Below are 12,556 nucleotides of genomic sequence, written 5' to 3'. Positions count from 1 at the left end.
TTCTTCCCAACTCCCCCATCTGGGAGAAATCCACGGAGGTCTGAGCTACATTGCTGGGAATTGAGTTAGGTAGAAAAAAAAATATTAGCATTCAGAGGACTGGAAGATTCTGCCAAGTTACGCATAAGTAAAATGCTCAGCTGGGGTAGCTGACGTATCCGAGGGCTTCCTGCTTACTTTGTCCAACTGTATTAGTTGATGCATCAGCTAAACGTCACTAGCTGCTCTTACAAATACAAAGTGAAAGGGACAGAAATGACAGCAAATCTTTGAAATGTTGGGAGGAGGCTTCTCAGAGAACCTGACAGTCACAGGGGTCTGGGAGCATCTAGCTTTCATTTCTCAGCAACCCCTTTCTCCCAAGGCCTTTCACATAGTAGGTGCTCAAGAAATGTTGCTTGTTTTAAGCACCTAAGTTAGTGGTCATTTGTTACAGCAGCAGGAAAAAACTAATACAGTCTGTAATTCAGCCATTTATTCATTAGTACCTTTTTACTGAGCACCTGCTATGTGTCAGATACCATTTCTTCGGTTGCTAGATACTTCCTGAGCATCTACTTAGGGAAGTTTCTGGGCCCTGGAGATACAGCAGTAAATAAGAGGAAATTCCTGCCTTCCTGGGGTTGACATTCTAGAGGGGAGAGATGGACAATGGACAAATAAACCAACGGCTGTAAGGGGGCTGAGAACAAAAACAGCAGGGTTGGGGGAGAGAGTGGCCTGAGGTGTGTGCTTGGGGGCAGTGTGCTAATTGAGGCAGCCTGGTCAGGGAGGTGACATTTGAGCAGAGCCCTGAAGGAAATGAGGAAGCCAGCAGGGGGCTGAGAGAGAATAATCCAGACCCAGGAAGCACCAGGAGAAACAGCTCCCATTAGACCAAGACATGCTGGTACACCATCCTGACCAATCCCCCCTGAGTTACTGTCCCAGAAACACAGCTTAGCTTCATCTTCACAACTGACCCATTTTACTGATGAGGACACGGGGCTCAGAGAGGCTGGCGATGCCTGGGTAATTCTTGGTGCCAGCCTCACCTCTCCTCCCTGTAGGCTGGTCTGGGTGCTGGTGGGTGGTGATTGGGTTCAGAGCAGGCTCTGGCTCTAAAACACTAGTTTCTGGTCTTCATCCTCCCAACTCTAGCAAACATTCATTCTGGGGCAGATGGGGCACCCATATCCAGCTGGGGGGTAAAGAGCAGATGAGATGCCCACCCAGCCTGGAACTGACATTTCTTCATCCCCACCACCCCCTGCACCCTGACATACGCCAGGTACTTTGCAGATGTTTATATCTCATTTAATCATCAAAACAACCACAGGAGACATTGCTATTCTCCCCATTTTCCAGATGACAAAACTGCAGCCCAGCAGAGGGAAGCCACTTGCTGAAAAAGGCAGAGCTGGATTTGAACCCAGGGTGGCCCAATCGTCAAATGCTGGTGACATGTCACACCTTAAGCTGCATCCACCTGCCACCAAAATATTACCAACTTGATATCTGTCCTTACGTGATTTGATGTTTTTAACTTAAATATATTTTAAAGGAATATTTGTTTCACTATTGTAAGTAGATCATTGGGATTCTGTATCATAAAAAAGGGGTTTTAACCATTAAAATAAATACAAAGGAAAAATCAAGAAACTGATGTTATTAAATTCTAGTTACATCCCCATTGCCTGCTCAAGACCTTGAGCTTGAGGCCGGCTCTTCCTTGGTTAAAAGGAGAGATTCACAGGTGTTCCATAGGCATTTAAGATGCTTTAGCACCTGACTGAGACTTTCTCTAGAAGGAACTAGAAAGGTGATACCTGGTGAGCAATGTATTCAAAGTCTGTGTTGCGCCAGGTACACCAAGGCTGCTCCCTATGTCAGGTGACCCCACTTGGGGAAGTGCGGGGTCCCGCTGACCCCCAGTCTCCAAAGCGACCTGTGTCCCCCTCCAACGTCTGGCAAGCCGCATATCTCAGTGTCAGGAGAAGTGACAGAACATCCCTGTAGCGCCTCATCTGGAGCCACGGAGCCTGGCTTTCTGCCGGGCTCAGCGCTTCCACGGGAAACCTTTCAGCTGAGACACGTGGCTGCCCAGAGCTGTGAGCGGGACTTTATTTCCCCCACTTCACTCCTGCAACATACACACTGTCAATATATAGACAAGGGCAGTGGCAGCGGGAATCAAACGGCTTTAGATCCAACCTGAATAAAAAAGCCCAAAACAGGGGACCCCAAATCAGAAGTGTTTGACTACATATCCTTTGGATTAATTAAGTACGTTGGCAGACACGGAAGATCAAATATGAACCATCCAAGATGGCAGGTCCTGATGGGCACGCGGGGAGGGGGAACGTCGTCAGGAAATAGAGTGCCTTTGTCTTACAGTCATCAACTTGCTCTTTATGCATAAACCGCTTAATAAAATGACTGATTCATTTTGGTTACATTGGATCTAAACCCCTAGAGAATACTGCCAACGGATTTATAATATTTTAATCTCACACCAGTCTTTCCAAAGCCTCTGTAGGAGGGGATGGATAGAACATCATCTATTCCATCTTCTACCACTAGCTGATGCTGTTGGTGTTTTTTAAAAAAAGTGTCTATGGGGCTGTGTGGGAGAGTCGTGAGTCTAGGGAAAGCTGTCTCATTCCTCCCACTGTGTCCATCTGAAGGAAAGCCGTGCTCAGAGCTTTTTTTAGGAAAGCTGGAGCTGCAAAGGCTGTCCGAGAGGCTGTTTAGAAACACATATATGCAGAAGTATGCATGTGTCCCTCCAAAGTATCTCTGAGACAGAAGCCTTCTCCCATCTGGGCCCCGGCTCCGGGCGCCTGTGTGGGCAGGAGGTTCAGGCTACTGACGGCGGCAGCGGGCCTAACTTTGATCCTTTAATCCTAACTTTTTGATAGCAGATGGGCTGCCCAGCCCTTGTATGCAAATGGAGGCCGTGCTTTCTCTTCCCTTCGTCGCTAGGGCTGGCTGCTTCCGGGTCTCCCGGCTTAAGCACGGACAGAGGGGCTGGAGAAGGCCTTCCTTCTTGGCACTGGGTGGTGATGTAACAGTAACACCACCACCAACAGCAATGGCAGCCACTGGTCTACTGAGCATTTACTGTGTGCCAGACACCAGCTTAGGATTTTATACTCTTCACCTTGCTTAATCCTCCCAGAGGTACCAGAAGGTAAGTGTGCTTTTCCAGAGGAGGAAACGGAGGCTCAGAGAGGTAGAGCTAGTTACTCAAGGTTACCCATCCAGGGAGCAGCAGAGCTGGGACTCAAACCCGTGTCCATTGTAGTAAAAACAAAGTTTCCATAGACTAAGCTGCACAGAAAGTTCCAGGCAGGCAGGGACAGTGTCTGTTTTGCCTAACATTGTGCCCCTGGTGTCGAGTAGAGCGCCTATCAAACAGTAGGAGTTCAATGTTTGTTGAATGAATTGCATGGGGCTACTACTCTGTACCAGGCACCATGTTAAGTGTTCTCCATTCCCACTGAATCCACCCAATGGGCCCATAATTAGGTGAGATCATTATCCATACTTCACAAGTGGGGAAACTGAGGATCAAAGAAGTCAGGTGCGATACAGGATGCAAGATGGCAGGACGGGGACTGGCCCCACTCTGAGAGGGTCCCTCAGCCTAGAGTCCCGCTAGTGCTCCTTCTGGCATCTCTCTGCCCCCTGAATTTGGAGCTCTGTGGCTCAATTTCTCCTCAACAGAAGTACCAGCCTTTGGAGCCCTGGGCCAGGAGGACCAGGTGTACGTGTCTGTTAGGGGTCATGTTCTTCCTCCAGCTAACACATCTGCATTTCTGCAAAGGGCTCATCCTCTCACCCTAGAACCTCTCAACCTACTGGCAGCAAAGACCCTTAGCTGTTTTTCACTGTATTTAGATGGCAAATTTCTAATGGTTTTGTTCCAATCTTTTCAAATTTTTTTTTCGTTTTTGGCCACACTGTGCAGCATGTGGAATCTTAGTTCCCTGACCAGGGATCGAACCCGGGCCCCCTGCATTGGTAGCATGGAGTCTTAACTATTGGACCTCCAGGGAAGTCCCCCAACCCTTTCAATTTTAAAATTAATCCTGCATCTGGGTTTGGTGCCAGGGATCAAGATTCAGGCTCCACTACCTCTCTGCTGTGTGACCTTGGGCAAGTGGCTTGACCTCTCTGAGCCTGCATTGCCTCAGCCACACAGCAGGGCAGGATGGCAATACCTACCTCCATGGGGCAGAGGGGATAAGTGAAATCCTTTCTGTAACGGGCTGAGCGCACTGCCTGGCACACAGGGAGCACCCAAGAAACCGCCCCACAAGGATGGTAGCTCATTGTTTAAATTCAAAGGCTGCTCTCCCTGAGGCACCTCTCCTGGCCTTCCCACCTTGAAGCCCTTTTTCTGCTGGGTGTTCTGGCCGTCTGTCTTCGGGTCATGTGGCCCCTGCTGGACTCCAAGGGCAGGGCAGGACTCAAGTTTGGGTTGCCACAGGGCTCAGCACATGGTAGGTGCTCAGAGAATGAGCTGATGAAAAGCCACAGCTGAAATGCCTGTCATCCCTTCTGAAAGGGAGCAGCCGTTTATTGAGCACCCACTGGGTACCAGCATCATGCTGGATGTTTTCTTTTAATCATATTTCAACCCTTAGCTGCCAGGAGTAGTAAAAATCAGACAGGTGGCCAGGGGGAAAGGGCACTCCTGGCAGAAGAAATGGCAGAGGCAAAGGTGTGGCAGAAAATGGGGAGACAATGCCTTTTGAAGTTAAGTACCATCTCTGGAAAATCTGCTGTTAAACTTTTCCTTTTTTTATGGGTTAAATAACCTTTTATGTTACCCTTCTGTGCTCCCCTGAGCTCAACAGGACCAAATGGGCAGAGGCATATACAGGGAGGAAGGGAAGGAGGTGAGGGCAGCCAAAGACAGCTTTCATTACACTGAAATCTGTATTGCCTTTATCTGCAAAGGTGGCTTATCCACTAGATGGCAGTAGAACTAGTCATTTGGGACAAACACAATGTTAAATTCTTAACCCCACTTTCTACTTCCATCACCATATATTTCAAATGCTTCAAAGATTCAAATTTCTAAAAATTGAGATCACAAAAGTACTTAAAAAATCCTACAACCTTCAGGTGAGAGGGTTTTTTTAAAATATGACAATAAATCCAGAAGCCATAAAGCAAAGGTCTGGTAAGATTTCCTACTTTCTGCTAATATTTTTTGAATGTGTGCCGTGTATCATATACAAGAGACATTGTAAACAAAATTAAGAAACAAAAGGCAAACTAGGGGAGAAGATATGAAACACATTTACCAGGACAAAGGTTAGTATCTCTAATATACAAAGAGCACCTACAAATCAATAAGAAAATGATCTCTCTGATAGAAAAATGTGCTAAGGGTACATGAATCAGTGATTTACAAAATAATAAATATGAGTGGTTCACAACATGTGAAAAGATATTTAGTGTAACTAATAAACAAAGAAGTACAAAATAAATCAACAAGGGGGAAAAAAATTCTTATTCTTTCTGACCACTTTTCCTGGGTTTGTGGTCAATATGTGGCTACAATACATTCCCCTTCCCAAGTCTTCTTTCTCACTCTTATAACTACAGTACAGTACCAATACGCCTTGCATTCCCAAGAACCCCGAATACCCAGTGTTGGGAATGGGGTTCAGTAAATTACAATACAGCTACACAAGAGACTGTTACACAAGAGGAACCAAAGTTACTCAGAATTTGTAATCACACAGAGAAGTACAGATGCTTGTAGTGGATGAAAGGAAGCAGGATTGAAAATGGTACATGCAGAATGAACGACCATTTTGAAAAAGTACATGGGGAAAAGATCAGATAGGAAAACAACAAAATATTGCCACTGCTTTTCTAGTAGGTAGTTTTCCCCTCCTATTTCCGTATTTTCTGAATTTGACAGTAGGCATATACAACTTTTATAATTGCGGAGAAAAATTTAAAAATCCTAAACATTGGAAAGTATTGTCCTACTGCACGTTCAGTAACCCTGTAGTGTTAAACCTCTCACCCCACTTCCTTGATAATTGACAGAGCTGTATGAAATCCAAAGCCAATGCGTGTGACTCACGTAACTTATACCCTGATGGCAGCTTTGCAGTGGGCTGCTGATTATCCAACCTGCCAAATGCTTTCATGTACAGGTATAGAATCCTCACATTGACTGATGAACAGGTTCTATTATCCCTCTGCTAAAGACACAGAAACCAGAGTCAGAGAGGTTCAGGCCCCTGCCCAAGGTCACACAGCTCAAAAAAAAAAAAAAAAAAAACACAAGTCCAAAAGACTAAAAAAAAAAAAAAAAAAAAACACCAAGCTGAGAGTCCCACCCCACTGTGTCTGATGCTACAGCTCGATCAACCTAAGCTGCCCAGCCTTGCCTCCTGAAAGGAGGAGCAGGGAGAGAAATGCCTGTGAGGAGTTGCCATCTCCTGCATCAGATTTTAAAAAATACAAAGTAAGGCAAAAAAAAAAAAAAACTGGGGGGACTCACCTCTCCCTTATCTCTTCAGCAGTGTTCCTCTGCCTGTCCTCTTACTTGCTCTTTCCTTGTTTTCTCTTTAAATTTTTTTCTTTTTGCTTTTAACTAATCACTCAGTTAATAAGTTAGCTCTCTGAAACTTGGGTTGGTACCTAGTGACTCTATGAATGCAATAAAGAAATCAGCTGTCACCGGTACAGGAGTCAGAAAGGTTTAAATCAAATCATCCTCTACAACAATGACATTAATTATGCTTTTAACACGTTTTACTGCTTTTTTTCCTCACTTCACGCCACATCTGTGTGAACAATATCCAAAAGATTTACGGTTTTCTTTCATAATTATAGACATACAGGCTGCACACTTATCAAAATACTTGCTGAGCAATCACGCTATATCGCATTCTCTGCCAAAGATTTGTGTTGGCAGCAGTCACTCAAAACAAAAATGTTGAATCAGGACTTGTGTGGCTTCGGGGGGGAGGTGTGGATGGGAAGTATTTCGACAAATAATTTGCCTGTCAGGAAGTATAAAAACAGGAGAGTGTTCATCCTGGCAAAATTTCCAGGAGTGTTATTTTTATGGAGGGGCTGGGGAGGCATGTGTGGCAGGGACAGTGAACAGGGAAGCTCCGAGCACCAACAACACATCTGACATTTGGTTCTTGTGTCTGAGGATACAATTTAATGAGAACAAAAATATGTCTTCCTAATTCCCCTAAGAAATCATTAAAACATTTTGTTATTCTTAAATGTCTTGAAAATGAATTAGAGCCCTGAAGGGGCTGTTCGTATGGTATGTCTCCATCAGTTAAGGTTCCTCGTTCTCTAGCTTGGTGACAGCTGGGGATGTACGTCCCCCCCACCCCTCCATTTCTGGGGAGTAGAGTTGGGAAATCAGACACGTGGAGTCAGCACTAGGCTTGGAATGACCGTTTGGGGAGAGGGGCAAGAGAGCACGGGAACTTTCCAGGAAGTTCCATGCCAATCTTGGGAGCGCTCACGGTCCCTGACTGGCACCGCGGTTCTGGCCTCGTGGGTTAACATATTTTCAGAAAGATGTGGGTCCACAGTGAACCCCAGAAATGATGCTCTCTCCCACATGGGGGCTGTAAGCCCCTTCTCACCCCCAAACGCTCCCCTGGTTACTTGAGTGATGATCTGTTTACCTCTGCCACCAGAATGCAAGTTCTCTGAGGTCTGGGCCCGTGTCTGTATCGGCAGGCTCATGGTTATGTTCCCAGTGTCTAGTGAGTGCTGGGCACACAGGAGGCACTCAATAAATGCCATCTGAGTAGATAAACACGTGACAAGCAGGAAGCACTAGTTGAAAAAAGTACCTTTTCATTCAAATAACTCTTCTCCCACTTTCTGCGTCTGAATCTTATTTCTAATTCATTCAACAAACAATTATTAGGTGCCTACTGTGTACTGGATTCAGGGTACACAGGTTTACTATGACTCAGTCCCAGGCTTGTGGAATTTCACTTGTCCTAGGGACACACAGATGATGATAAGAACAGTTAACCCTTAGCAAGTGCCACTCTGCGCCATGCACGCCGAAGCCTCCCAATGACTGTATGAGACAGACTCTGATGTTATTCCCAATTTATAGAAGCGAAGACTGAAGCTCAGGGAGGTGAATTAATTCGTCCACAGTTACCCAATGAGTAAGTGGTACAGGCAGGATTTGAACTGGGGTCTTTGCCTGGAAACACAAGCCCATCTCAGTGCTGCCCCCTGGTGCTACAGGAAAGGTACTATGAGACCCGGTGGAGGAGCTGGGCATGTGGACTCGTGGGAGGTATCTCTGGGGTCTGTACTGGGTCACCCTCCACTGTCATTCGCCACTGAGACTGTGCAACCCAAAGAACTGAAAAGAGTGGGAAATAAGAGGGTGTATTTTTCCAAATTTTTTCCCAGATAGCTCTGATAAGGGTGGAGACATCATAAGCAAAAAGGCTGCAAGGAATGGGGCAGCCTCTCAGTCTCTCGGCCACGTGCCTGGTGTGGTCCTCAGTAAAGGTGATAACGACCAGGGCTGCAGACACAGCTGCCCTGGCCTCATACCACAGGGCCATGCCCTGGCAGGGGGAAGGCACAGAGCCTGGAGGGCTGTGCTGTCTGGTTCCAGCCATTCTTGCCACCAAAACATTCTGACTGAGAAAACCCATGTGGCCATGCTGCCTTCCTGCGAGTGCAGAATCAAGGCAGAGCACGGGACTGGAGCAGAGCGAGTCGAGTCTGCAGGTGCCTCTGTAGTGGGCTGAATGGTGACCCCAAAATATACATCCATGCCCTAATGCCTGGAACCTGTAAATGTGACCTTTTTTGGAAAAGGGTCTTTTGCAAATGTAATTAAGTTAAGGATCTTGAGATGAGATCATCCTGGATTATCTGGGCGGGGCCTAAATCCAGTGACCAGTGTCCTTATAAGAGAACGAAGAGGGGGATTTGGGACCCAGAGACACAGAGGGAAGAAGGCCATGTGCAGACAGAGGCAGAGACTGGAGTGATGCAGCCACAAGCCAAGGGACACCTGGAGCCACCAGAAGCTGGAAGAGGTAGGCAAGAGTCCTCCCCTATTGAAATACAGTGTGTAACGTGAAGGATGCAAGTTACTCAGCTTTCTGCTCCCTACACCAAACAGTGTTTGTCTTCGGAGGGAGCAGAGCCCTGCCGACACCTTGATTTCAGACTTCCGGCCTCCAGAACTGAGAAAGAATAGGATCTGTTGTTTTAAGCCACCCAGTTTGCGGCAGTTTGTTACAGCAATAGGAAACTAACATAACCTCCCACGAGTAGCCAAGTTGTGACATGAGCAGGCATTCTAGAAATAGTTGTTGAATGTATCAAGAGCTGAGTCCCATCTCTCCCTGGCTGTGAGGCATCAGGCACTGGACTCAACTTCTTTGTGCCAGGGAGACAGGGACTGGTAGGGCCTGTTCCCTTGGGGCTTGTAACATGCAGAGGGTAGAGCACATGCAACTTCTACACCTGGCCACTGCTTCTCTGACTGTGATGTGCTCCTGGATCCCCTGGGGAACTTGTTAAAATGCAGACGCTTCAATGGCCCGAGGTTCTGTATTTCTAACGAGCTCCAGGCGAAGCCAATGCTGCTGGTCCATGGACTACACTTTGAGTAGAACAGGCTAGAAGACTTCCCTCACCACCCAGCTCATGTGCTTTTGGAGGGGAAGCTTCACATCATTGTTGCTGTATTAGTTTCCTGGGGCAGCCATTAACAGAGCACCACCCACTAAGGTGGCTTAAAACCACAAAAGTTTATTCTCTCACAGTTCTGGAGGCCAGAAGTCCAAACTCAAGTTGCTGTCAGGGCTGTGCTCCTTCTGAAGGCTCTAGCGGAGGATCCTTCCTTGCCTCTTCCAGCTCCTGGTGGCCTCAGGCATTCCTTGGCTTGTAGTTGCATCACTCCAAACTCCGCCTCTGTCTTCACATGGCCCTCTTCCCTGTGTCTGTGTCCCAAAACACCCTCTCCTCTTCTTATAAGGACACCCTTCATTGGATTTAGGGTCCTCCCTAAGTCCAGGATGATCTCATCTCAAGATCCTTAACTAATTACATCTGCAAAGACCCTGTTTCCAAATAAGGTCACACTACGAGGTTCAGAGTGGACATAAATTTTGGGAGGACACTATTTAAACCACCACAATTGCCCAAGACAGATGGAACGAGGGACTTTCCCATCCCCTGCACAAAGATCTCACAAACAACCTTGACATCAAATATAAATGACTTTGCCTTCTCCATGGCTCAGCCTAGAGTGGGATCTCATTTTCTTCTTCGTAAACCCCCAGCTCCAGTCACTTCTGATAGCACTAATTCCTGCAGCTGTGTGGAAGTACTAGCAATGGATTAAAGGGGCTGTCTGGGTGGAGGGAGTTAGCACAGTGGAGTCGTCTCCCAGCTCCACCATTATTAAGCAAATCACTACATTCTGGGTTCCCATCTCTGGGTCAATAAATGAAAACGTGCAGAGGACGGGCCATTTTAAAAAAGGGAACTTGGGCTTCCCTGGTGGTGCAGTGGTTGAAAGTCTGCCTGCCAATGCAGGGGACACGCGTTCGTGCCCTGGTCCGGGAAGATCCCACATGCTGCGGAGCAGCTAGGCCCGTGAGCCATGGCCACTGAGCCTGCGCGTCTGGAGCCTGTGCTCCGCAAAGGGAGAGGTCACAACAGTGAGAGGCCCGCGTACCGCAAAAAAAAAAAAAAAAGGGAAACTTTTTTCGGAAGTATATCTACATATTTAGGTACACAGTTGAAGCTCTCAAGCTGATCATACCTCTGTAATCCACACCCAGATCAAGAAGCAACATCTCCAGCCCCCAAAGGCCCCTCCCAGGAACTATCGCCCCATCCAAGAGAAACCACTCTCTTGACTTCTAACAGCACAGGTGCCTTTTTTTTTTTTTAGGTGAAATTCTGTAACGCAAAATTTACCATTTTATAGTGAACAGTTCAGTGCCAGTTAGTACATTCATGATGTGCAACCACCACCTCTATCTAGTCCCAGAACATTTTTATTCCCCTAAAAGGAAACCTCATACCCATTAAGCATTCACTCCCCATTCTCTCCTGCCCCCAAATTGGTAACCACCAATCTGATTTCTGTCTCTATAGATTTGCCTATTTTGGGTACTTCATACAAATGAAATCATAAACTGTGTGACCTCTTGTATCTGGCTTCTTTCACTCAGCATCATGTTTTTAAGGTTCATCCACTCTGTAGCATGTGTCAGTACTGCATTACTTTTTATGGCTAAATAATATTCCACTGGATTGGTAAACCACATTTTATTTATTCATCCACTGATGGACATTTGGGTTGTTCCCCCTTTTAGCCATTGTGAATAGTGCTGACATTAATTTTTGCCTGTCTTCATATTTTATGTAAATGGAGTCATACAGTATATGCTTTTTTGGGTTTGGTTTTTGAGGAACAAGTTTTTGAGGTTGGCCGTGCCATGTTGGAGGAAACATCTGCAGTCTTTCCTCCAGCGCCCTCTGCTGGCAGAGAGCACTGGGTGCCTTCTGCCCCTTGTGGCAAAGGGATGGGGGTTCTGGTGGGCAAGACACTCGGCTCCCCAAGAAGATCCAGGTGGGAGATCCTACCAGGAGCCCCCCAAAGCTCCCTGGCTGATGTTGGAAGGCAGTGGGGTAAGATGGAAGAGTCATGTGGGGACACATCACACCAGACTGGGTGTAGACCCCCTCAGTCCCTACAACTCCTACCCATGGAGGGCCTGGCCTCACCCAGGAGTCTTGGCCTGTCCCCAGATGCCACTGAGAGGAGGCCCCTGTGTAACAGTCCTAACAGCAGTTTATTTTTGTTAATTATTCACTCATGGAGCCCAAGCATGTCTTACCTGGTGCTTCAATTAACTGCTTGTAAACGCTCAGGAAAGCGGCTTCGGCCTCCTGACTTCTCTTACTAAGAGCCACCACCTTTGGAAACAACAAGAGAAAGAATCACGTGTGACCACAGCATCTGAGTCTAGAAGCAAATTTAATCATTTTCTATATGTGCAAACATGGGATTGGGGGAAGGAAGAAGGGAAATGAAGATTAAAAGTATGGAGTAGACTGCCAAAATTCAGCTGATGGTGGCTGACTCCTTTGCCAGAGCAAGTTCTAAATAAATAGACTTTGCCTGTTAAAAAAAAAAAAAGAAAAAAGAAAAAAGTATGGAGTAGAAAGTCTGGGTTCAAGTTCCAGCTCCACTGCATCTGGCTGTATGACCTTGGGCAAGTCACTGCCCCTCTCTGATCCTCAGTTTCCTCATATGTAAAATGGGGGTAAATGGGGCTTCCCTGGTGGCACAGTGGTTGAGAGTCTGCCTACCGATGCAGGGGACACGCGTTCGTGCCCCGGTCTGGGAAGATCCCACATGCCGCGGAGCAGCTGGGCCTATGAGCCATGGCCGCTGAGCCTGCGCGTCTGGAGCCTGTGCTCCGCAGCGGGAGAGGCCACAGCAATGAGAGGCCCGCGTACCGCAAAAAAAAAAAAAAAAAAAAAGGGGGTAAAAAAAAGAAAC

General features: G+C 46.9%; 1 protein-coding gene across 1 annotated transcript in view; it reads right to left on the bottom strand.

Annotated features, from left to right (window-relative positions):
• Positions 1 to 12,556, bottom strand: part of CUX2 (cut like homeobox 2) — a 261,994-nt gene that overhangs the window by 48,341 nt on the left and 201,097 nt on the right. Inside the window, exon 4 of the mRNA XM_024758471.1 lies at positions 11,889 to 11,967. Within this exon, the coding sequence (XP_024614239.1) occupies positions 11,889 to 11,967 (79 nt within the window). The remainder of the gene's footprint in view (positions 1 to 11,888; positions 11,968 to 12,556) is intronic.

This window comes from Neophocaena asiaeorientalis, unplaced genomic scaffold (assembly GCF_003031525.2).
Source record: "Neophocaena asiaeorientalis asiaeorientalis breed wild unplaced genomic scaffold, Neophocaena_asiaeorientalis_V1.1 scaffold77, whole genome shotgun sequence".
NCBI lineage: Eukaryota > Metazoa > Chordata > Mammalia > Artiodactyla > Phocoenidae > Neophocaena > Neophocaena asiaeorientalis.
Note: the sequence above shows the minus strand (reverse complement) of the source record. Positions and strands in the feature narration are given on the sequence as shown.